At 35.0% G+C, this 25,747-nt stretch overlaps 1 protein-coding gene across 4 annotated transcripts in view; it reads left to right on the top strand.

The window, feature by feature from the left end:
- EAF2 (ELL associated factor 2) overlaps positions 1-25,342 on the top strand; it is a 41,005-nt gene extending 15,663 nt beyond the window's left edge. For all 4 annotated transcript variants that reach the window (XM_070583785.1, XM_070583783.1, XM_070583787.1 and 1 more), the window contains 3 exons: positions 1,063-1,208; positions 16,401-16,661; positions 24,903-25,342. In XM_070583785.1, coding sequence (XP_070439886.1) covers positions 1,063-1,208; positions 16,401-16,661; positions 24,903-24,949 — 454 coding nt within the window. In that variant the 3' untranslated portion in view covers positions 24,950-25,342. The remainder of the gene's footprint in view (positions 1-1,062; positions 1,209-16,400; positions 16,662-24,902) is intronic.
- The last annotated feature ends 405 nt before the right edge of the window (positions 25,343-25,747 follow it).

Here is a 25,747-nt window from a genome sequence, read left to right as displayed (position 1 = left end):
GGACGCCTACCACAGCGTGGCTTGACAAGCAGTGTGTAGGTCCATACCCAGGATCCGAACTGGGGAACCCTGGGCCACTGAAGCAGAACATGTGAACTTAACTGCTGCACCACCGCACTGGCACCAAAAATACTGATTTAATTGATCAGAGAACACATGAGGATGTAAGCAAGGCTTGAAGGCAGGAATATATCTGATTTATGTTGAGCCAATGAAAAAGACCCATTTGAATAGAGCAGAGATTTGTCTCTGTGCCTGTGTATAAGCATTGGAAAGTGTGGAGTGAGGTGGATAGTGGATTAGAGGTAAGGTTGTAAAGGTAGATTGAGGCTAATGCCTTCAGTATTAGCTATGAAATTAGGATGTCGTCTTAATGGCAGTGGTTACATATTAATGTTTTTTTAACCAGGGATTGACATGCTTTCGTTTTTGTTTTGAAACGTTAGTCCACCAAACAGTAAAATGAAACAATGTAAGAAACAGAAAAGTACATTAACCGCGATTTTTGAGAGTCAGGATGAAGAGAAAAATGAGGTTCTAAATACTTTTGTGAAGGAAGAACTGAGTATTTGGTGACGAAATGGGAGAGGCAGAAGTCAAGCATAATTGTGTTATATACTCTTCTTAAAAGTATTGAAAGGAAAATATATGAATCTCCTTTGTAACATGTCTTAAAGTTATGAATGAATAATGTAGAAGTGATTTAGTTTTAACAGAAATGATAATTTTAGAATTCAGGGAATACATTGTGCCTGTTATATACATGCATAATTTCATTTTATTTTAGTCATTTGTGTATGTCTTATCTCTTCAGTTTTGAGCAGTGATTTTGTTTTTATTCGCATTTGTATCCCTCAGTGGACCTGTATGTATGCCATGCATATAGCAGGGCTCAATAAATATTTGTTATATAATGAATTAAATTAGTTTTTTTATTCTTGAATATCATTTTAAAGATCTCTAGGGAAAAGAGTAAGTGGTCAATTTTAGTAACTTTGTAAGTTGAAATTGTTGTCACATTGCTGTCATACTTGTTTTGACCTTTGATATTCTTAATTGCAGAGTTGAAGGAAGCAGTAAAATTCACTATCGTATAGAGCAACAGCAGCAACAAATGCGGAATTTGCCTAGGACTCCCAATCTTGTGAAACAGTCTCCATCCGAAGACAAGCTGTCCCCAGCATCTCCGATGGATGATATTGAGCGAGGTAAAATTGAAGTGTATATACTGTCCCTTTACAAGAAATTATTAAGAAACAGTAAGTGAAAATTTTCATTTTAAGTAACAAGGGAACTAACTATAAACTTTTATTGAAAGTTTGTGTATATATATATATGTTGTTATGGGTTTTTCTAGGGGAGAGAGTGTAGTTTGTGATTTAGGGTATTATGTAATTAAAACTATATAAGAGAATTTTTTTTATTATTCAGGGGAAAACATTGATCGTTAGATTGTGACTGGAGTTTTCTTTCTGACAGTTGTAATGATTCTAATTCAGTTCTTTTTCTTTTTTTTAAAGATTGGCACCTGAGCTAACATCTGTTGCTAATCTTTTTTTTTTCCTTCTTATTCTTCTCTCCAAAGCCCCCCAGTACGTAGTTGTATATTCTAGTTGTGAGTGCATCTGGTTGTGCTATGTGGGATGCCACCTCAGCATGGCCTGATGAGTGGTGCCATGTCCGTGCCTGGGATCCTAACCAGTGAAACCCTGGGCTCCAAAGCGGAGCATGAACACTTAACCACTCAGCCACGGGGCCAGCCCCTCAAATTCAATTCTTCACAGCATCTTCCTGTCGAAGTTCTTTATGTATAGCCAGACTATAGATGTGTAAGATGTCACCAAACTAATAGCGACGTGAGGCTATGTAGTAAGCCCAAGCAGCAGGCGAGTTCTGAATTGCTGCTCACTTCTCAGCAGGAAGGTATTTCTAGGGAGGCACAGTTCTTTTGAAAGTAAGGAAACTTAAATCTCCATTTTTTTCTAGCTGCAATTCGGGTGTTGGTATTATAGTAATTGTGGTAGGAATAAGTCCCTGATCACCAAAGTGTATTTGCTTCCACACTTTTCCTTCATAACTTGCATGTAGCGCTTCAATGCCACTTGCTGCCTTTTAAGCCCGGTATAGTATTAGTTTCCTAACATATTAGCATTCCCTTTACAAATAGTAAGGAAGATATAAGCTCAGAACCCTTGTTGCTACAAGAGATCTTGAATTTTATTTTATTATTATATCATATCCGCTTCCAAAATGTATTTGAATCATGATGTCATTATATACATGTACACAAAATACTGAAACAGAAAATCAAAATATTGAAGGGGAAGAGGAAGCAAATTTGTTAATTATTAAAATATTAAATTTAGATCTGAACTTCCTAGCCACTAAGACAAAAAGGAAAACCTAAGTATCATATTTTGTATTATCTAAGAGAGGTTCCAAAGAATCACTCTTTCCTTTTACTAAATTCTAAAAGGAATTCATCATATGGAACCTGTTCTTTTTGTTGTTAGTGCCATTGAGTCGATTCCAACTCCTAGCGACCCTCTGTACAGCAGAGCAGAACCCTGCCTAGTCTTTTTGTGAGCCATCCTCTCACCTCCTGACACTGTATCAGACAATGGTCTGTTGTTATTCATAGGGTTTTCATGGCCAATTGTTTCAGAAGTGGGTGGCCAGGTCCTTCTTCCTAGTCTGTCTTAGTCTGGAAGCTCTGCTGACACCTGTCCACCACGGAAGACCCTACTGGTATTTGAAATGCTGGTGGCATAGCTTTCAGCATCACAGCAACATGCAGCCACCATAGTATGACAACTGACAGATGGGTGATGTGATTTCCTAACCGGGAAACAAACCTGGGCTGCAGTGGTGAGAGTGCTGAATCTTAACCCCTAGACCACCAGGTACCTGTTCTAGGGAGCATTAAATTATATAGTATCGTCAAGAATAATTTTACAGTACAAGAAGTTCCTCTATGTGGCAGTTTTTTAGCAGAGACCTTAATAAAAGCATTGTATTGAAGCATTATATTGTAGAGGGTAAGTTAACATGATCCAAGCATAAGCTCTAACTTTGTATACGAATTTACTTTGAGATGTTTATATAGCATGTTCCTTAGACTGTCTTCCCTTAGATATTTTCTTGACCCTACTATGCCAATGCCTACTGTTATGGCTGAATCATCTTTTCAAATTTGTGGCTAGGTGTCTGGCAGTTGTATTAGTGTTTCTGTTGTTCAATTTTTACATTTACATCTTTGAACCATCTGGAATTTTAGTTTAAGTAAGATAAGAATCCAAATTTCCCTCCTTCCCAGTGGTATTGACAGAGAATTGACAAATATGGTATTGATAGAGAGTATATATCAATATCTATATATTGAATAAGCCATCATTTCTTCTACTGATGTGAAGAGCCATTTTTATCACATGCAGGATTTCTATAAATATATATATAAATATATAAATATATGAAAAATTGATCAGATTTCACTAGTGTTTTTAAAATGCATATTTTAAGATTAAGAGATACTTTTTCATTTATAAGCTTGGCAGTAGCTAAAACATTTGTCAACATTCAGTACTAGAAGTATATAAAGGGAAGCAATATGTTCATACATTTTCAAAGGAAGTATAAATTGGCGCATATTTATTTTTTGTAGAGAAGTTTCTTCTGCTTTGCAGTGTCAAACAGTGTCAAGTACATAGGAAGTACTTATATAAGGGTTTGTTATCATTATCATCATCCTTATTTGCTAATTACATTTAAAATAAAGATGCACATATTCCTTACCTAGAAATTTTAGTAATTTCTTCAATAGTGAAACTTGTACAAGTAGGTATCTACATAGATATATCTATGTCAGTTATATAAGAATGATCCATGCAGTAATTTTCATACTTAGGGGAAAATGGAAAAACCCCAAGTGCCCATCAAGAAGGGATTACAATACTACACATCCATTTAAAAAAAGAGACCACATTTTGGTAACAAAGAAGGCTATACAGATACATTCCTAAGCAAAAAAGCACATTTTTACATATCGTCTAATGTACATATCTATGTATGTGTGTGAACCATTTCTGAAAACAAAATTTGTATGTTTATAGATGCATAGAAGAACTTGGAAAAATTATACTAAAATGTGAACGTTATCTTTGGGAGTTTGGATTATAGGAGCCTTTCACTTCCTATGGTACAAACTGTTATTTGAAGTTTTACAATGAACTTGTCATTTTTCAGATAATGATTATTTATTGAGAAGACAATATAATGTTGAAGAATAATGTTAATATAAAACCACTGATAATTGCCCCACCCTAAAGCAGCTGTGTCAATTTCTGCTTATACTGTATATTTTTTCGATTATATTTTTATAGGTAACTACTATGTGCCAAGTCTTTCCACACATTATTTTAATTAATCTTAAAATTTTCTTATGAAATATTTCAAACATATAGAAAATACGGAGAATAATATAACAGATCATATACCTACACCTGAGGTTTAATATTTTACCACCTTGGCTTTAGGCTTTAAAAAAAATTACAGAGGTCTCTTTCCTTTCCAACACATTCTTCTTTTCCTGTCTGTCACATGTTTGAATGTACTCTAAAGGATTTGTATACTTTTCTATTCTTTGAAACACTTTGTATATGATAGATTTTTCTGATTCTTGATAGTTTGGGTAAATTAATGACTATAGGTTTATTCACGTTTTCTATTTCTTCTTAATCAATTTTGGTAATTCATATTTGTCTTGAAAATTATCAGTTTAATCCTCTTTTTCAAATTGCTGGCATAATTTATCCATATAGATTTCTACACTGTCTGTAGTTATGCACCTTTTTTTTTATTTCTAACACTGATTATTTGTGCCCTTTCTCTCTTTTTCTTGACCCAACTTGCTAGAATTTGATAAGTTTTCTTTGTCTTCAAAGAACCAGCTTTTGGTCTTAGTGAGATGTGGTATATGGGTGACTAGGAGTGACCTCTTTGGAATCAGACTGCTTGCATTCAAATCCCAGCTCCATCACTTATCAGATGTATGGCCTAGGGAAAGTTACCTAACCTCTTATTCTATGTTTGTTTCCTTTTTTGTAAAATAGAGGTAATAATTAGGATTGTTAAGAGAATTAAATGTAGTAGTACCTATAAAGTGTCTAAAGTAATTCCTGCCACTAGGCAGTGATCAAATATTAGCTATTATTTAAATTTTTATTATTGGATTTTTTTCTTGTTCCTTTGTTTATTCTTTCATTAATATCTGCTCTTTAAAAAATTATTTGCTTCTTTGACTTGCTTTGCATTTTCTCTGTTCTTATAATTGGGTGCTTAGCTCATCTATGTTGAGTTTATTTTTTGTATGCATTTAAGAGTATAAATATCTTTCTAGGTATCACTCTAACTGCATCCGCTAAATGAGTAATGCTTCCATTGTAGTTAAACTCTAAATATTTTTGTAATTTCCGTATTTGACAATAAATCATTTGTTGAATGTTTTGTGGTTTTCAAATACTGTATGAAATTTAAGGAAAATTTGGGTGGGCTTAAAACAATGACAACATATTTTCTGCTTATAAATCTTCAATTTTTGTAGGGCTCAGTGGGGGTAGTTCATGGCTATTATACTTGGTGTCAGGTGGAATGACTTGAAGTCTAGCAGCTGGAATCATTTGAAGGCTCACTTATTCACATGTCTGCCAGTCCATGCTGGCTTTTGGCTGAGACCTTTCTAGGAGTTGTTAGCTGGGAAACCTGCACATAGCCTCTCCAGGTGGCCTGGGCTTCCTCACAACGTGGTAGCTGGGTTCCAAGAGTAAGTGTCAGGAGAGGGAGAAAGGAAGAGCAAAGATAGAGGGAGAGAGGTGAAAACTTTATCTTTTTAATTACATAGGCTCAGAAGTCATGGAGCATCATTTGTGCATGTGTGTTTGTGTGTGTTTTAACAGCTTTATTGAGGTGTATCTGACACAAAAATCTTCACATATTTAAAGTACAATTTCCTGGGTTTTAACATAGGTATACATCCTTGAAACTATAACCACAACCACAATCAGGATAATGAACATATTTATCACCCCAAAAAGTTTCCTACTGCCCCATTGTAATCCCTCTCTCCCACTCCTCCCCACCCTACCTGTTCCTAGGGAACCACTGATCTGCTGTATGTCACTATGATTAGTTTGCATTTTCTAGAAGTTTATATAGATGGAATCATACAGTATGTCCTCTTTTTTGTCTGGGTTTTTGCACTAAGCATAATTATTTTGAGAATCTAGTGTGCATCCGTAGTTCATTCCTTTTTATTGCTGAGTAGTAATGTATTTTATGGATATACAACAATTTGTTTATCTGTTCACCTGAAGATGGACATTTATAGTTTTATATTAGGTCAAGGCTCCTTTTTGAGTTAATTTTTGTATGTGGTACTTGGTGTGTATCAAAGTTTTTTTTTTTTTGCACATGGATATTGAATTATTCCAGCACCTTTTGTTGAAAAGACTATCTTTTGTCCAGTGGATTACATTTGCACTTTTGTAAAACGTCGGTTGTCCATATATGTGTGGATCTATTTCTGGACTCTTTATTTTGTTACATTGATTTCTTTGTTTATTTTTATACCAACACTACACTATCCTAATAACTGTGGCTTTATAATAAGTGTTGAAATCAGGTAGTTTTATTACAACTTTGTTTTTCTCTTAATGAAGTTGTTTTGAGTATTCTAGGACTTTCCCATATTCACATGAATTTTAGAAAAAGCTTCTCAATTTCTTAAAAAGTCTGTTGAAATTTTGATTAGGATTGCATTGAATCCATAGATCAATTTGAGGAGAACTGACTTCTTAACAATTGAGTCTTCTGATCCATGAACACAGTATCTCTCTCCATTTGTTTAGATCTTTAATTTCTCTCAGCAATGCTTTGTAATTTTCAGTATACAGGTCCTTAACATATTTTGTCAGATTTATCTATAATTATTTAACTTTTTGGAAGCTATTATAAATGCTCTTGTTTTTATAATTTTGATTTCTAATTGCTCATTGCTAGTATATAGAAATACAATTGATTTTTGTATATTCTTGCTGTATCCTTTAACCTTGCTAAACTCACTATTTCTAGTAGCTTTTTTATAGATATCGTTATATTTTTTTGTAGATATCATATCGTCATATTGACAGAGACAATCGTGTCATCTGTGAATAATGACAGTTTTACCACTTCCTTTCCAATGCAGATGCCTTTTATTTCTTGTGCTTGACTTATTGTACCAGTTAGAACCTCCAATACAATGTTGAATAGAGGTGGTCAGAGTGGAAAATGTCCTCTTATTCCTGAACCTAGAGAGAAAACTTTCAGTCTCTCACAATCATGTGTGATTTCAGCTGTAGGATTTTCATGGATGTCCTAACTTCCCTTCTTTTTCTATTTTGTTGAGAGTTTTTGTCAAAAATGACTGTTGAAATTTGTCAGATGCTCTTTCTGCTGTTTTGAGATGGCTTTTATTTTTTGGTTTTTAATATGGTGAACTATATTAATGGATTTTTGAAATTTTGTATTCCTGAGAAAACCCCTCTTGGTCATGATATATTGTTCTTTTAATATATTAGCATTTCTCAACCTGAGCAATATTGGCATTTGGGATTGGGTAATTCTTTGTCAGGGGCTCTCCTGTGTATTGTAGAATGTTTAGCAGCATCCCTAGCTTTCTACCCACTAGATGCCACATAGCACCACTCCCCCCCAAATTGTGACAACCAAAAATGTCTCCAGGCATTTCCAGATGTCCCCCTGGGGGTAAAATCATCACTGGTTGAGAACCATTGTTATATATTGTTAAATTCGATTTGCTAAAATTTTGTTTATTTTTGCATTTATGTTCATAAGCAATATTGGTTTGTAGTTTGGTTTTTCTTTTCTTGTAATGTCTTTGTTGGGTTTAGATATCAGTAATTCTGTCCTTGAGGAATGCATTGGAAAGTATTCCTTCCTTTTTAATTATACAGAAGAGTTTGTATCAAACTGATATTATTTCTTCTTTAAATGATTGGTAGAATTCAGTAGTGAAGCCATCTAAGCCTGGAGATTTGTGTGTGTGGGGTGAGGTGGGATTAACTAAAACTCAATTTCTGTAGCAGATTTAGGTATATTCAGGTTATCTCTTTCTTCTTGAGTAAAATTTAGTAGTTTATGCCTTTCAAAGAATTGGTCCATTTCATCTAATTTATCAAATTTATGGGCATAAAGTGGTTCATAATATTCCTTCCTATTCATTTGATGTCTGTAGGATCTGTAGTGCTGTCATTATTTCATTCCCAATGTTAGTAATTTATGTCTAATGTCTTTTTTTATATGTATAAACTTGGTTGAGTTTTATCAATATTATGTATGTTCTCAAACAATCAACTTTTAGTTTCATTAATTTTCATTATTTTTTTCTGTTCTTTTTTTTGGCTTTTGCTTTTACTATTTTTTTCTTTCTGCTTACTTTGGTTTTAATTTGCTCTTCTTTCTCTAGCTTCTTAAGGTATGAGTTTAGTTCATTTAATTAAGACCTCTTTTTTCCCCCCCAATATAGTCACTTAATGTTTTCAATTTCTCTCTAAGCTGTACTTTAAAGTTTTTATCATAAATGGCTGTTGGATCTTGTCAGATGCTTTCTCTGCATCTGTTGAGATGATCATGTGGTTTTTATTCCTCAGTTTGTTGATGTGGTGTATCACGTTGATTGATTTGCAGATGTTGAACCATCCCTGTGTCCCTGATATGCATCCCACTTGATCATGATGTATGACCCTTTTGATGTATTACTGAATTCAGGTTGCCAAAATTTTGTTGAGAATTTTTGCATCTATGTTCATCAGCGATATTAGCCTGTAGTTTGCCTTTTTCATGCTCTCCTTGTCAGGCTTTGGTGTCAGAGTGATGTTGGCCTCGTAGAATGTGTTAGGAAGTGTTCCATCCTCCCTAACTTTTTGGAATAGCTTGAAAAGTACAGGTATTAAATCCTCTTTGACAGTTTGGTAGAATTCCCCGGGAAAGCCATCTGGTCCTGGGGTTTTATTCTTTGGGATGCTTTTGATTGCTGTTTCAATCTCTTTCCTTGTGATTGGTCTGTTCAGATTGTATGCTGCTTCTTGACTTAGCTTTGGGAGATTGTAAGAGTCTAAGAATTTATCCATTTCCTCTAGGTTATCCATTTTGTTGGCATATAATTTTTCATAGTATTCTCTTATAATCCACTGTATTTTTTATTTCTTCCATTGTATTTTTCATCTCTAGTGTTTCTGATTGATTCTTCTTTACAGTTTCAAGCTCGTTTGTGAAGCAGCTCCAGAACTTGTTGGATTGTTTCTCTATATTTTCTTTTACCTCATTGAGTTTTTTGATGATAGCTATTCTGATTTATTGTTGTTTGGTTTACTTATTTCTGAGTCTTCAGGACATAATTCTGTGCAGTTATTGCTTTCCCTCTGGTCTTGAGCTTTTATGAACTGCCTGATGCTGAAATTACGGTTTTTCCGCATTGTGATATTCTTTGGTTGCAGTTACAGCCTATTGCCACTAGATGGGGGTCGAGAGCCACGTATTCTGAACCCTCCACCTTCAACAGAGATGGCACAGCATGGCTTGGGTTGTGGGGGGCACTTTCTCTTGCGCGCAGACTGGGGTTTCTGATCAGCTCTCGCTATCTGGTCTCCTGGGATCTTGGTTTGATGAGGTCACCCCACATGAAAGCTTTTGCCCTGTTGGAGGGCTTTCCTCTAGGCTGCAAGGGTGCTAGGGAGTCCTGGGTGATTCTGCAGAGCGTGACCCCTTCCCTACTCCTTCCTTTGTGGAGCCTCCCGCACAGTGATCCCAGTCTTTAGGGGAGGGAGTGAAGTTCTCTCTTACCTGCTTCCAGCTCCTCCGAGGGGGGCTCCAGCCTCTCTACCCTCCGTTGTTTGGCTGCTATGGGTCTCCGAGGATTCCTGTGCTATTAGGATATTTTTTTTTGGAATATGGTTGCTCTTTTTTGTTGTATGTTGGAGGGGAGAGAGTCCCGGGCAAGCTCACAATGCCATGACACTGACATCACTCCCCCTCTAAGCTGTACTTTAGCTGCATTCTACAAATTTTAATAAGCTGTGTTTTCATTTTCACTTAATTTGAAGTATTTTCTAATATATCTTTTATTTTTTTCTTTGACCCATGGGTCTTTTAGAAGTGTGTTTACTTCTCAAATATTTGGAGGCTATCTAGGTTCTACTTATAAATTTTTTATTTTATTTTGTTTTGGTAGAGAATGTACTATGTATAACTTCAATCTTTTGAAATTTATTGTGGGACAAGATGGCGTAGACTTATCTCTCTGTGCTTCTCCCCACTAAGTAAAACTGTAAATCCTGGAAATAAGGCAAAAAACAACCAAAGGGGAACTCTGAAAGATGGAAAAAGGAAGGTAATCTCCCTGCCCACCCAACCTAGAGACACCATACAATGAGGGGCACTGACAAAGCGATCATACCACAGTGAGTGGCTCCAGTCTTGGAAGTACTCTCCTTCCCTTCCTGACCTGAGACTTCCCTCCCCAATCAGAGATACTGCATGTCCAGAAGGCACCCACAAGTGGAAACTCATTATGATAAGCACTCAGCCCAGGAAGCCTGTTCATTATCCCCCACTGCCCCAAGCACTCTCCTTGCCCTGTCACCCTAAGATTTGTCTGTTTCCTCTGAAGACATCCTGAGGCTAGGTGGCACTGACAAAGGGGATCTAACCACAATAGGCACCCTGCTAGGAAGCATGGTTATTCTCCCCACTGCATGCAGTGGGTAGCCAGCCACAAAAAATCTGCATGGCCCAGGAACCGTTCTGCATCCTAGCAGGCTAGAGACTCACTTTTTCCACCTACAGGCACCAGCCTTCCCCACCTATAGGTATCAGCCTTTTCCATCTGGTGAAGTCCCTTTCTTCCTTCAAATAGCACCCGCAGTGACCAGTGGAAATTCCAGATGCTAGAGATTTACTACAAAGACCAAGATAATACTACAAAGGCTCTGAAACATGAGACATGAGGGAAAAATGACACCACTAAAGAAACACAGTAATTTTCCAGTAATGGACCCCAAAGAAAGGGAGATCTGTGAATTGCTGGACAAATAATTCAAAATAATTGTTTTAAGGAAGCTCTGTGAGAGCTGCAAGAGAAGACAGACAACAAAATCAGGAAAACAATATATAAACAAAATTAGAAGTTCAATGGAAAGATAGTAAAAAAGAACCAAACAAATTCTGGAACTAAAGAACTACAAGAATGAAATAAAAAGTGCAATAGAGAGCATCAGTAACAGACTTGATCAGTCAGAAGAAAGAATTTGTGAACTTGAAGATAAGTCATTTAAAATTAACCCGTCAGAGGAAAAAAAAGATAAAAGAATGAAAAAGAATGTAGAGAGCCTACGTGAATTAGGGGATAGCATCAAGCAAAATGATGTGTAAATTATAAGAATCCCAGAAGGCGAAGAGAGAGAGAAAGGGACAGAAAGCTTATTTGAAGAAATAATGGCTGAAAACTTCCCAAATGGGGACATCTGGATATGGATATCCAGGTATATGAAGGTCAAAAGACTCCAAGCAATTTCAACGCAAAGAGGTCTTTACCAGGACGTATTAGAATAAAACTATTCAAAATCAAAGACAAAGAGAGAATTTTTTTTTAGGAAGATTAGCCCTGAGCTAACATCTGCCACCAACCTTCCTCTTTTTGTTGAGGAAGATTGGCCCTGAGCTAACATCTGTGCACATCTTCCTCTACTTTATATGTGGGATGCCTGCCACAGCATGACTTGATAAGCGGTGCGTAGGTTGGCACCCAGGATCCAAACCAGTGAACCCCGGGCTGCCAAAGCAGAACATGCAAACTTAACTGCTGTGCCACCAGGCTGGCCTCAAAAAAAGAGAGAATTTTGAAAACAGCAAGAGAAAGGAAACTCCTCAAATACAAGGGAAGCTTGATGGATTTTTCAGCAGAAACCTTGCAGGCCAAGAGAGAATGGGATGAACTTTCAAAGTGCTAAAAAAAAAAACAAGAAAACCCTGCCAACCAGGAATACTTTAACTGGCCAAACTGTCCTTCAGAAATGAAGGAATTGTAAAGACTTTCCCAGATAAACAAAAGCTGAAGGACTTCATCATCACCAGATGTGCCTTATAAGAAATGCTAAAGAGAGTTCTTCAAGCTGAAATGGGAGGATGCTAATTAGTAACATGAAAACAAATGAAAGTATAAAACTTACTGGTAAAGTTAAATAATATTGTCAAATTTAGAATACTCTACTGTAATGGTAGTATAAATTGCTTAACTCTAGTTTAAAAGTTAAAAGACAAAAGTATTAAAAATAGCTATAGCTACAATAATTTGTTAATGGATATACAATTTAAAAAGATGTAAACATAAAATGTGGGGAGGGGAATAAAAGGGTTGAGTTTTTGTATGCAATAGAAGTTAAGTTATTATCAGCTTAAAAGAGACTTAGAACTGTAAGAGATTTTATGTAGCCTCATGGTAACCACAAAGCAAAAACCTCTAGTAGATGCGCAAAAGATAAAGAGAAAGGAATCAAAGCATACCACTATGGAAATTCATCAAATCACAAAGGAAGACATCAAAAGGAACAAAGGAACTACAAAATGGCAGAAAACAATTAACAAAGTGGCAATAGTAAGTCCTTACCTATCAATAATTACTTTAAGTTGAAATGGATTAAATTCTCCCATCAAAAGACATAGAGTGACTGAATGGATAAAAAATAAGATCCAGCCATATGCTACCTACAAGAGACTCAACTTCAGCCTTAAGGACACATGTAGGCTGAAAGTGAAGGGATAGAAAAAGATATTCCATTCAAATAGAAACCAAAAGAGAGCAGGGGTAGCTTTACTTATATCAGACAAAATAGACTAAATTAAAAACTGTCACAAGAGACAAAGAAGGTCATTATATAATGATAAAGGGATCAATTCATCAAGAGAATATAACAGTTATAAATGTATATGCACCCAACAATGGAGCACCTAAATATATTAAACAAATATTAATAGATGTGAAGGGAGAAGTAGAGACAGCAATGCAATACTAGCAGGGAACTTCAACATTCCACTTTGAACAATGGATAAACTATACAGACAGAAAATCAATAAGGAAATATTGGATTTGAATTATACTTTAGACCAAATAGACCTAACAGACTTATATAAAACATTCCATCCAACAGCAACAGAATACACATTCCTCTCAAGCAGATGTGGAACATTCTCCATGATAGATCATTTGCTAGGTCATAGAACAAATCTCAAATTTAAGCAGATTGAAATCATAGTAAGTATCTTTTCCCACAACAATGGTATGAAAATAGAATCAATAACAGGAGGAAAACTTGAAATTTGACAAATATGTGGCAATTAAACAACACACTCCTGAACACCAATGGATCGAAGAAGAAATAAAAAAAAATCTTGAAACAAATGTAAATGGAGATATAATATACCAAAACTTACGGTATGCAGCAAAAGCAGTTCTAAGACAGAAGTTTATAGCAATAAATGCCTAAAATAAAAAAGAAAGATCTCAAATATTCTAACTTTACATCTCAAGGAACTAGAAAGAAAAAACTAAGCCCAAAGTTAGCAGAAGGAAGGAAACAATAAAGATCAGAGCAGAAATAAAAGAGACTAGAAAAACGATAGAAAGCTGAACAAAACTGAGTTGGTCTTTTTGAAAAGATAAAATTGACAGACCTTTAACTAGACTAACAAGGAACAAAAGTGAGAAGACTCAAATAAAATCAGAAATGAAAGAGACATTACAACTGATACCATAGAAATACAAAGATTCTTAAGAGACTACTGTGAACAATTATATGCCAACAAATTGGATAACCTAGACGAAATGGATAAATTCCTAGAAACAACCTACCAAGACTCAATCATGAAGAAATAGAAAATCTGAACAGACCCAATCAATAAGGAGACTGAATTAGTAATCAAAAAACTCCTGGCAAAGAAAAGCCTAGGACCAGATGGCTTCGTTGGTGAATTCCAATGTGTAAAGAAGAATTAACACCAATCCTTCTCAAACTATTCCAACAAGTTGAAGAGGAGGGAACGTTTTCAGATTCATTTTATGAGGCCAGCATTACCCTGATTTCAAAGCCAGATGAGGACACGTTCAGAAAATTACAGGCCAGTATGTCTGATGAATATAGATGCTTATATGTTCCTCAACAAAATACTGATCAATCAAATTCAATAGCAGATTAACAGGATTATACACCATAACCAATGGGATTTATGCCTGGGATGCAAGGATGTTTCAACATATGCAAATCAATAAACGTGATACACCACATTAACAGAATGAAGGATAAAAATCGTATGATCATCTCAATGAAAACAGAAAAACCATTTGACAAAATTCAACATACTTTCACAATAAAACCTCTCAACATGTTAGATATAGAAGAAATATATTTCAACATAATAAAGACCATGTATGACAAGCCTACCCCTAACATCATGCTCAACAATGAAAGGCTGAAATCTTTTCCTCTAGGATCAGGAACAAGACAAGGGTGCTTACTCTCATCACTTCTATTCAACATAGTACTGGAAATCCTAGCTAGAGCAATTAGGCAAGAAAAAGAATTAAACAGCCTCCAAATCAGAAAGAAGAAATAAATTTGTGTCCGTTTGCAGATGACATGATTTTCTGTATAGAAAACCCTAAAGACATCACTAAAAAACTATTAGAACTAATAAATCAGTTCAGTAAAGTGCAGGATACAAAATTAGCATACAAAAATCAGTTACATTTCTATATACTGACAATAAACTATTGAAAAGAGAAATATGTGAAATAAGGTACACAGGCAAATACTGTATGATCTCACTTATATGTGGGATCCAAAATAAAAAAAGTCAAACTCGTAGAAACAGTGTAGAAGGTTGGTTGCCACAGGATAGAAGGAAGGGTAAAAAAGGAGATACAGGTCAAGGGTTATGAACTTTTAGTTTATAAGATGAAAAAGTTCTGGGAATCTAATGTACAGTATGGTATCTATAGTTAATAATGCAGTATTGTATATTTGAAATCTGCTAAGAGAGCAGATCTTATGTTCCCACCACACACAGACACACACAAAAAGAGTAACTATGTAAGGTGATGAATGTGTTAATTACTTTGATTGTGGTAATCATTTCACAAAGTATATGTATATCAAAGCATCACATTGTACACTTTAAATATATACAATTTTATTTGTCAATTATACCTCAATAAAAATGAAAAAAAGAAGAAATTCGTCTGTCTGGATTGCATTGCATGATATGTATTGGGGGAATAAGAAAAGAATTGGAGGATGGTTTCTGCTGAAATAGATTTTAATTTTTACAGTTTTAATTTTTCAAATTCTTTATTGTGTGTTATTTGAATTACTTGTATATTTTTTTTAAGATTGGCACCTGAGCTAACAACTGTTGCCAATCTTTTTTTTTCTTCTTTTTCTTCTCCCCAAAGCCCCCCAGTACATAGCCATATATTCTAGTTGTGAGTTGTGCCTCTGGCTGTGCTATGTGGGATGCCACCTCAGCATGGCCTGATGAGCGGTGCCATGTCCACGCCCAGGATCCCAACCTGTGAAACCCTGGGCCGCCGAAGCGGAGCACACAAACTTAACCACTCGGCCATGGGGCTGGCCCCCAAATTACTTGTATATTTAAGTATAGTGGTATAAATAAATGCAGTGTTTAGATTTAGACATTACCTATGTCTTAATTTTCATAATCCCAGCATTGAAGTGTGGTTTGGATTGATAGCAGAGGAGCTTTTTATTTTGGGTGGAGGATGTCCTTGGACTGTGTGTGTATGTTGTCCAGAAATGGAACAGAGAGGAAGAGGTGCTATCAGACAAGAGCCAGAAAGGAAAAGTTTGGGTCTAAGGGTACAGTTTTTGCTGGAAAAATTGCTTTTTTTTTTTTTAACTCTTGGTTGGATGGTAACAAAGAGTGTACTCAAGCTCTAACAATAGATGAATTTGGTGTTAAATCTAAAATTCCAGTTTCCAAGCGGAATTTAAAATCATATATGGTCACAAGAAAGTGTTAGCAGTGATTATTCCTGAGGAGTAGGATTAAAGGAATTTGAGGAGGAGGTAGGAAGAGGCATGTTACTTTTCATTTTGTACTAGTAGAGGAGCTTTTTAAATAAAATGGTTGAAGTGCTGTAAATGTGTGTTTAGTCTTATTTATTCCTTATCAACAATTTCTTAGAAACTAATACATTCAAAATTTATTTTATTTAATATTTATATTTAATAGTTTTTATTCTACATATCTATTAACTTCTGTTTTATTTTCAGAACTGAAGGCAGAAGCTAGTCTAATGGACCAGATGAGTAGTTGTGATAGTTCATCGGATTCCAAAAGTTCATCATCTTCAAGCAGTGAGGATAGTTCCAGTGACTCAGAAGATGAAGAGTGCAGATCTTCTCCTTCTGATCCAGGGAATTATGTCTCAGGACATTCCACCATGTCTGCCATGCCACAGAGCAGGATTCCTGATATAGATGCCGGTCATAATAGATACCATGACAACAGTGGCCTTATGATGAATACTCTAAGTAAGTATACATAAGCATAAGTAGTTGGAAAAGTAAGAATTCACAGTGGAGCCATACTGATTATGATCTAAAATTTGGATAAAGACTCCTATTTTATTCATTTGTTGCTTTTAACCATTGCCTTATTGAATTATTTATTTTCTTTTGACTCCATGACATAATGCCTAATTGGTTTTTCTCTTGTCTTTCCAGATACTTTTCTCTCTCCTTTCCTAGTTTATAATCTTCTACCCAGTCATTAGAGCTGAAGTTCCACAAGGCTTTTATCCTAGGTCCTTTTTACTTTTTATTCCGTACTCTTATCCTAGATAATCTCCTCCATATTTCTGTTTCAATCAATATAGTTATGTATAGATAACTTGTAACTTTGCATCTCAGACCTCTGACCTCTAGATACATAAGTCCAACATCATCTCTTAGTCAAAGATATTTCAAATTTACTTTGTCCAAAACCAATTTATAATCTTTGGCTGACCTTGTTTCCTCTTAGTAAAAGGCAAGATTCATCTAATTATGCAAACAAGAAACCTAATTGTATTCAAGGATTGACTTCCTCTCCCTCTTAACAGTATAGTCAATCCTTCACCAAGTCCTGTTTATTTAGCCTCCTTAATATTTCTCAAATTCTTCTACTTCTTTGCATCCTTACTACCATCACTCTAGTTAAACTCACCATTATTTCTTGCTCTACCTATGCAATGACTTCCTAACTGGTTCACCCCTTATCTACTCAAACCCATTTTTTATCCATAATGTACATTGCAGCCATATTGATCTTTTCATAATTCAGATATAATTTGTCACCTCTCCTGCTTTAAACTTTTCAATAGCTTATAATTTCTTTTAGGATAGAGACAGAACACCTTAACATTATGGTCTTGCTGTTTCTATTCTAGCAACGTTTGCCTTCTTTTTGCCACTATACTCAAATACTTTCACCTACCTCAGAGCCCTTATACATGCTGTCCATTCAGCCATAAACACTTCCTTCTTTTCATGTCGTTAACCTTTTCTCCTTTAGATTACAGTTCAAGGTTTACTATATTAAGGAAGTCTTCCTTGACCATCTTGACAAGATCAGCTCCCTTTTTTTAATAGACCTTCAGAAAAATATCTTCTTTATGTCAATTGTCACAATTATAAATTTATATTTATTTGTATGATTTTCTCTCTTCTTCTAAAATACAAGCTCCAGGAGGACAGCAATCTTGTTTATTTTTACTTATCATTGAATACTAGCACCTGGCACAGTACCTGATACATAGTAGATGCTCAGTAAATACTTTTTCATGAAGGAATGCAGATTGATACTCTCTGGGAGAGAATGGAACTTTCTGTATGTTTAAAACTAGTCTCACTGTGTTAATTAATAATGATAAAGTAAGCAGCTAGGAAATACTGACTAGTTCTAGCCTGATAACAGAACGAAACAAAGAAGGAGCCAGGACCAGGTGGCAGGGAGTTAGAAAACTATCAGTAGTTAGTTAGGGACCAGGAAAGGTCTTTTGACCTTCCAATCACTTGTGTCTTTAGTGCTATTATTTCTAACTTGAGAGGTAAAATTGGAGCGTCTGATTTCTTGAATGGCCAAATAGTGACAAAAGTTTCAGTTCACCAGGAGGATAAACAATTATGAATTTGTATGCCCATAATATGTCTTCACAATGTGTCTACATATATACAAGCGTACCTCAGAGATATTTCAGATTTGGTTGCAGACCACTGCAATAAAGCAAGTATCAATAAAACAAGTCATGTGAATTTTTTGGTTTCCCAGTGCATATAAAAGTTATGTTTACACTATGCTGTAGTCTATTAACTGTGAAATAGCATTATGTCTAAAAAAACAATGTACATACCTTAATTAAAAAATACTTTAGGGGCGAGCCCCATGCCCTAGTGGTTAACTTCAGCAGACTCCACTTCAGAGGCCCAGATTTGATTCCCAGGAGTGGACCTACACCACTCATCAGTGGCCATGCTGTGGGGGTGACCCACATACAAAACAGAGGAAGGTTGGCATGAATGTTAGGCAAATCTTCCTCAAGCAAAAAGAGGAAAATTGACAACAGATGTTAGCTCAGGGCCAATCTTCCTCAAAAAATACTTTATTGCTAAAAAATGCTAGCCATTATCAGAGCCTTCAGTAAGTCATAATCATTTTGCTGGTGGAGGGTCTTGCCTTCATGTTGATTGCTGCTGACTGATCAAGACTGGCCCAGAGCTAACATCCATGCACATCTTCCTCTACTGTATATGTGGGACGTCTGCCACAGTATGGCTTGACAAGTGGTGTGTAGGTCTGCACGTGGGATCTTAACCAGTGAACCCCAGGCCACCAAGGCACAGTGTGCCAACTTAACCGCTGCACCATTGGGCTAGCCCCCACTGGAGTAGCACTTTTAATTTCTTTCAAGAACTTTTCCTTTACATTTGCAACTTAGATAACTGTTTGGCACAAGAGGCCTAGCCTTGCTGCTCATCTTGGCTTTTGACATGCCTTCCTCACTAAGCTTAATCATTTCTAGCTTTTGATTTAAAGTGAGAGATGTGTAACACTTCTTTTCACTTGAACACTTAGAGGCCATTTGTAGGGTTATTAATTGGCCTACTTGCAATATTGTTGTGTCTCAGGGAATAGGGAGACTCGAGGAGAGGGAGAGAGACAGGGAATAGCCATTTAGTGGAGCAGTCAGAACACACACAATGTTTATCAATTAAGTGCACCGTCTTACAGTGGCATGGGTCGTGGCACCCCAAAACAACTATAACAGTAATATCAAAGATAACTGATCATAGACCACCATAACAAATATAATAAAAGTGAAAAAGTTTGAACTATTGAGAATTACCAAAACGTGACCCAGAGCCATGAAATGAGTAAATGCTGTGGGAAAAATGCACCAATAGACTTGCTCCATGCAGGGTTCCCACAAACCTTCAATTTGTAAAAAATGCAATGATTGTGAAGCTCAGTAAAGCCAAGTGCAAGTAAAATGAGGTATGCTTGTATTAAAATATGTAGTTATATATGTGTGTGTATATATAAAACAAAAATTGACAGAAATAGGAGAAATTGACAAGTCTGTTATAATGGGAGATTTAAAGCATCTGTATTCAATCAGACACAATTTAGTAAGAGTGTAAAATCTTTGAAAACATAATTAACATGCTTGTTCTAATAGTAAATACATAGAATCCTACAATCCAAAAATGTGAAGTGGGCTTTTTTTTTTTCCTGCTTTTTCTCCCCAAATCCCCCCAGTACATAGTTGTATATTTTAGTTGTCATTCCTTCTAGTTGTGGCATGTGGGACGCCACCTCAGCATGGGCTAATGAGCGATGCCATGTCCACGCCCAGGACCTGAACCGGCAAAACCCTGGACTGCTGAAGCGGAGCACGCAAACTTAACCACTTGGACACGGGGCCGGCCCCTGAAGTGGGCTTTTTTTAAAGATATATACAAAACACTTAGAGAAATTACTTTCTGCTAGGACAAAGGAAATAATGTTTTCCAAAGAAGTTATATTTTATTGATCATGTTATGACTATAATACAATGAAAATATAAATAAATAACAAATTAGTTTAAAATACCTACCTAGAAACTTCAAAGCACATGCTTAATAACTTACCTGTTAAAAAGAAACTACAATGGGGGCTGGCCCCGTGGCCAGTGGTTAAGTTTGCGCACTCCGCTGCAGGCTGCCCAGTGTTTCATTGGTTCGAATCCTGGGCGCAGACATGGCACTGCTCATCAAACCATGCTGAGGCAGTGTCCCACATACCACAACTAGAAGGACCCACAATGAAGAATATACAACTATGTACCGGGGGGCTTTGGGGAGAAAAAGGAAAAAATTTTAAAAATCTTAAAAAAAAAAGAAACTACAATGAAATTACAAAATATTCATAATTAAGCAATATCAAAAGTAATATATCTCAGCACTTTTGGGATACAGCCAACATGATACTTAGAGGGAAATTTATATCTTCAAAATGTTCTTTTTTTAAAAAAAATTTAAAATAAATGAGTGAAAGTTCACCTTGAAGAACTAGAATAATAACATCTTAAAGCAGAGAAAGAAAGTAATATAGATTAGAATCTAAATTAATGTAATAGACAACAAAGAAACGTTAGAGGATCAACAAAAGTGAAAGTTATTTCCTTGAAAACTAATAAAACAGACCGACCTCAAACATGGGCTGATGAAGAAAAAATGAAAAAGCACAAATAAACAATATTAGGAATGAAAAAGTGCTTAAAATTATAGCTATATATACTTTTATGTTTTAAATTATGAGAATTTTATTTCAGTAAATTTGGCATAGAAATGGATGTTTTTCTAGAAAAAGTATAATTTACCAAATCTGACTGAAAGAGAAATGGAAAGCCTGAAGAAACCAGTAAGAATTAATGTCTCTTATTCCTCCACCCTATCTCCATATCCTCAAGATGCTGAAAAACTGAAGATAGTTTTATGGATGAATTTTAACAAATCTCAAGAAACAAGTAATTCTTATCTTTTACAAACTGTTTCAGAGAATAGAAAAGTAGGGAAAGCAACCCAATTTTTTTTTAAGAATTCTAGGATAATCTTAATATCACAACTGAACAGGAACAAGACAAAAAGCGTCATAGACCAATTTCACTTAAGAACGTGCATGCAAAATTACTAAATAAGATATTAGCAAATTGAATAACTAGTATACTTAAACAAGCAAGCTAAATCATGACTAAATAAGGGTCTTCACAGAAATGTAAGCAATGTTCAGTATCTGAAATGATATCAATATAGTTCACCACATTAACAGATTATAGGAATAAAACCATATCATTTCAACAAATTTGAATTTGATAAAATTCAATATTTATTAATTTAAAAACTTTTACCAAAAGAATATAACGGGATTTCATTATCTTCATAAAAGTTAATTACAAAAAACAAAACTACTGCCAACATTGTACTAATAGAGACTCTAGAAGCATTCCCAGTAAAGTCAGGAAGAAGACAAGGAGGACTAATATCATGATTTCTATTCACATTGTACTGAAGGTTCTAGCAAATGCAATAAAACAAGTGAAAGACATGAAATAGAAGAATTGGAAACAAGAAATAAAATGCTCCTTAATTGTAGACAATGTAATTGCCTACACAGAAAATCCAAGAGAGTCAACAAACTATAGAAAGAAAGAATGAAAGAATTTGGAAAGATTGTGGATGCAAAATTATATGCAAAAGTCAGTAGTAATCTTGTTATACCAGTAGTAGCCACTTAGAATTTGTTTAAAGAAAAATAGTGAATTTCTTTTCCTGACATATTCTATCCAAACTAGAAGTTTCCTACTAAGAGGAAATAAACTCTCTTACTCTAATTATCCTATTTCTCAACCTTATCAGAAGCAATACCCTCTTTTATACCAGATATTTTTAAATCCCCTTTATTGTTTTGAAATGAATTTTATAGCTTAATATCGCCTAGGTACATACATCTTTGAAAATAATTAATGTAATATTGAGACAAAATAAAAATAATTTATAGTAAAGTAATATATATTTTACTTTGTAAGTGTTCAGACGTGGCTATACCAGAAGACATAATGAAGTAGCCATCTGTTGGCACTTACTTTTAATGAATAAATTTGGAATTAGGAAATGCAAGATAACATTCAACTCATATGTCAACAATTTTTCTTTTTATTTAACTTGTTGAAATAAGGACTGGAAGAGTGTATACATATATATTCGTAGAATTGCATATACAGACAAGTATTGAGGTCCTGTATTGCTGATACAAATAGTGAGCAGCATTGATATTACTAATGTTTCCAAAATGATTAAAAAAAGAAAATCTTTGTAAAGTTCTGAAAACAACAAAGTAGAGTCTTCTTTCAGTTTACATGATAATTGCATACTTGTAAATTTCAGTGAATTTTAAATCTCTGCAAAAGAATACTTTTAGTTTATAAAAATGCAATTAGGTTCTGACCTTAAAATTATAAACAGGTCTTCCAAGTACATTAATATCCTACAGAACTTTGGAAAGTTTTTCAGAATGTAGAAGAGTTCTTTATTGTGCATGACTGATTCCTAAATTGCAAGACATTTAGCATTCCTAAATTCCCCTCCCACTATGCCTCTAGCAATCTGCTAATCACTGGGACGAGCAACCCCTCATGTAATTGTCTGTAACGTCTCCTGGGGGCAGTATTACTCTCCTTGAGAACCATTGGTTTAGATGTCTGCATTTGCTTTGGGTAAACTCTCTTTTTTCCACGTCGTAATTACCATTTTGATTGAAAACATATTTCCTTTACTAAGCATCTCATATTCATATCTTATATCTCATATCTTCAAAACTGACTGAACATTTCAACTAACAGTATGGTGATACTGTGCGTATAACCTCCATAGCGTGAAGTCTGTTAAGGAAAGTGGAACTCAGAACGTTTGGGTTGTGTCACTTGAGAATCTCATATTACAGGCATCATATCAAACTGAACATTCTTATGCCATACAATAGTTGTATAACGAGTGGAAACCTAAGCTTGAAAATGATAAAATAGTTATGGGAGCCAGATGCACAAAATAAACTTTAGCGTGTTTCTTTATCAAATGATGTAATCAGTTCTGGAGTTCATGGACTGAGATATCTTACAACTTATATGTGGCCTACAAACTAGTCCTCTTAAATTGGTATTAACTTCAAAATATGCCGTCTTTTGTTGATTGTGGAGTAGTTAAAAAATATAAGAATTATTTAACCATTGTAATTTACTACCCAAATGATTTTATCCCATAGTTTCAAATAAACCTGCATAATCCATGACTCCCAATTCTTTATTTCCAGCTTCAGTCTCTACCGTGAGCTCCAGACTTGTATATCCAGTTGCCTATACTATATATACTTAAATATTTACAAGGTATCTCAAATATACCATTCAAAAATTGAACATGTGATTTTTTCTCACACAATCTTAGTCCTCAGGTGTTTCTCATCTCAGAACATGATACCGCCATTTATCCAGTTGTTTGGACCAGAGACCTGGGTGTCATTCTTCACTTTTCTCTTTCTCTCATGCCCTAAATCCAATGCTTTGATAATCCTGTAAGCGCTATCTTAAAAGTATATTATAAATCTGACCAATTAGCACCACCTTTCCCTGAACCACCTGAGTCAAAGCCAATATTATTTCTTATGTGAGAAACTACATAGACTCATAACTGCTCTCCCTGATTCCATGTTTCTTTCACACCATTATAGTCTATTCCCTGATATACAATAGTGTTCAAGCCATTTGCTTGCTTAAAATTTTCCAATGAATTCCCATTATATTTCAAACAAAATCCAAAGTTTTTACCTTGACCTAGAAACCATCATCTTCTGGATATCTTTCTGACCTCACTTCCTACCATTCTATTCCTCATTCATTCCAATCCAGCCACAGTGGTCTTCTTGCAGTCAGAGAACATAACAAACATGCTTCTGCCTTGGGGCAATTGTATTTGCTGTTCCCTGAGCCTGGACACTTCCCTCACCCTTCATATTTTCATGACTTTCTCTCTATATTTGGCTCTCTATTCAAATTTCACGCCTCAAGGAGGCCTTCCTAACTGCCCTACCTAAAATAGCACCTCCCGCCACTCTCCCCATACTCATCTTCATTTTTTCATAGTATTTATCCCTACTTGGCATTATGTTATATATTTGTGTATTGTCTCTCTCCCCCACTGGAATGTAAGTTCCATGACTGTAAGCACATGGGTGAATTACAAAAGTGATCAATGATGAGTTACTCTTAACAACACTATTTAATGATTTTGACTGAATTTTAAGTAAAAAAACTATATAACATTTTTTTCACTCTTCAAAATGATATAGTCTAATCTTCTAAACCACATTTGCTCTCATTTCCTGATGTAATTAAATCAGTGGTGTAAAAAGAGGGGTGATGTTGGTCTGTGCAAGAAGACTAAAATGGATGCCGGGTAATACAAAAACTAAGCTGAAGATTGGTGGTTTATTTTTTCTTTACAGGCAGTATTAACTATATGAGTTACTAATGATGTGACTAAGTTAGAGGATAAGCAATTTTATTATTAATGACAAAATGCTGGCTAAAAGGATCACTTTTGGGTTATATTTTGCATAATATTTATGTTATCCAAAAATAAATCTATTAAATAGTAAAATATTAAATATTTAATTGCTACAGTTTTGCTATTTTTCTATTTTAGGAAATGATTTGCAGCTGAGCGAATCAGGAAGTGACAGTGATGACTGAAGAAACATTCAACTATAAATATAAAATTTACAAGACGTGTGATTATTTTATATTAAGAATAAATATTCCTAAGACTGAGGAAAGTGTATCTTAACTTTTGATGATAAAAGAAATTAAATTTGATTCAGAATTTTCAGTTGTTATATTTTTGATCTTCTGTGAGTACCAGCATTTTCATGTGTTTTTCATTTAATTTTAACAAGACTTTTTTGAAGTTTTACAGAGAAGAAAAGAGACTCAGAGGTTAGGTAACTTGCCCACGTACTGTTAGTCAACAAGTGGTAGATCAGGTGTCCTAGGGTTCAAGTTCAGTGCTCTGTTCTGTACTACCCTGATGTCTCCAATTGTGAAATGTCAACACTGTTGGTTTATAATAAATGTCCATGGTTGTAATTAAATCTCTGAGCCTTTTCTATCTAATAGTCCTTAAATTTTGGTTGAAATATTTAAATTCTTGACAAAATTAAGCTATACTTTAGGGCAAAACTAAATAATTGTTTTAATGAAACACCTGTTCTCTTATCTCTTACAATGTTTTTTATTATTTTCTTATGTCACTTTTGAGAGAAAAATAAGCAGTTAAGGGGATAAATAATATTTACATGTATAATATTTTTGAGTTTGGGGAAAATAATAAATATTAGATTATAGTCGAAAGCCACTGACCAGTAGCAAATTTTTTTTAATTAGTAAACTTCATTTTTTGGAGCAGTTTTAGGTTCACAGCAGAATTGAGCAGAAAGTACAGAGAATTCTCACACACTCTTTGTCCCCACATGTGCACAACCTCCCCCGCTA

Source organism: Equus przewalskii, chromosome 18 (genome assembly GCF_037783145.1).
Source record: "Equus przewalskii isolate Varuska chromosome 18, EquPr2, whole genome shotgun sequence".
NCBI classification, from domain to species: domain Eukaryota; kingdom Metazoa; phylum Chordata; class Mammalia; order Perissodactyla; family Equidae; genus Equus; species Equus przewalskii.
This window is presented reverse-complemented; position numbering and strand designations above follow the sequence as displayed.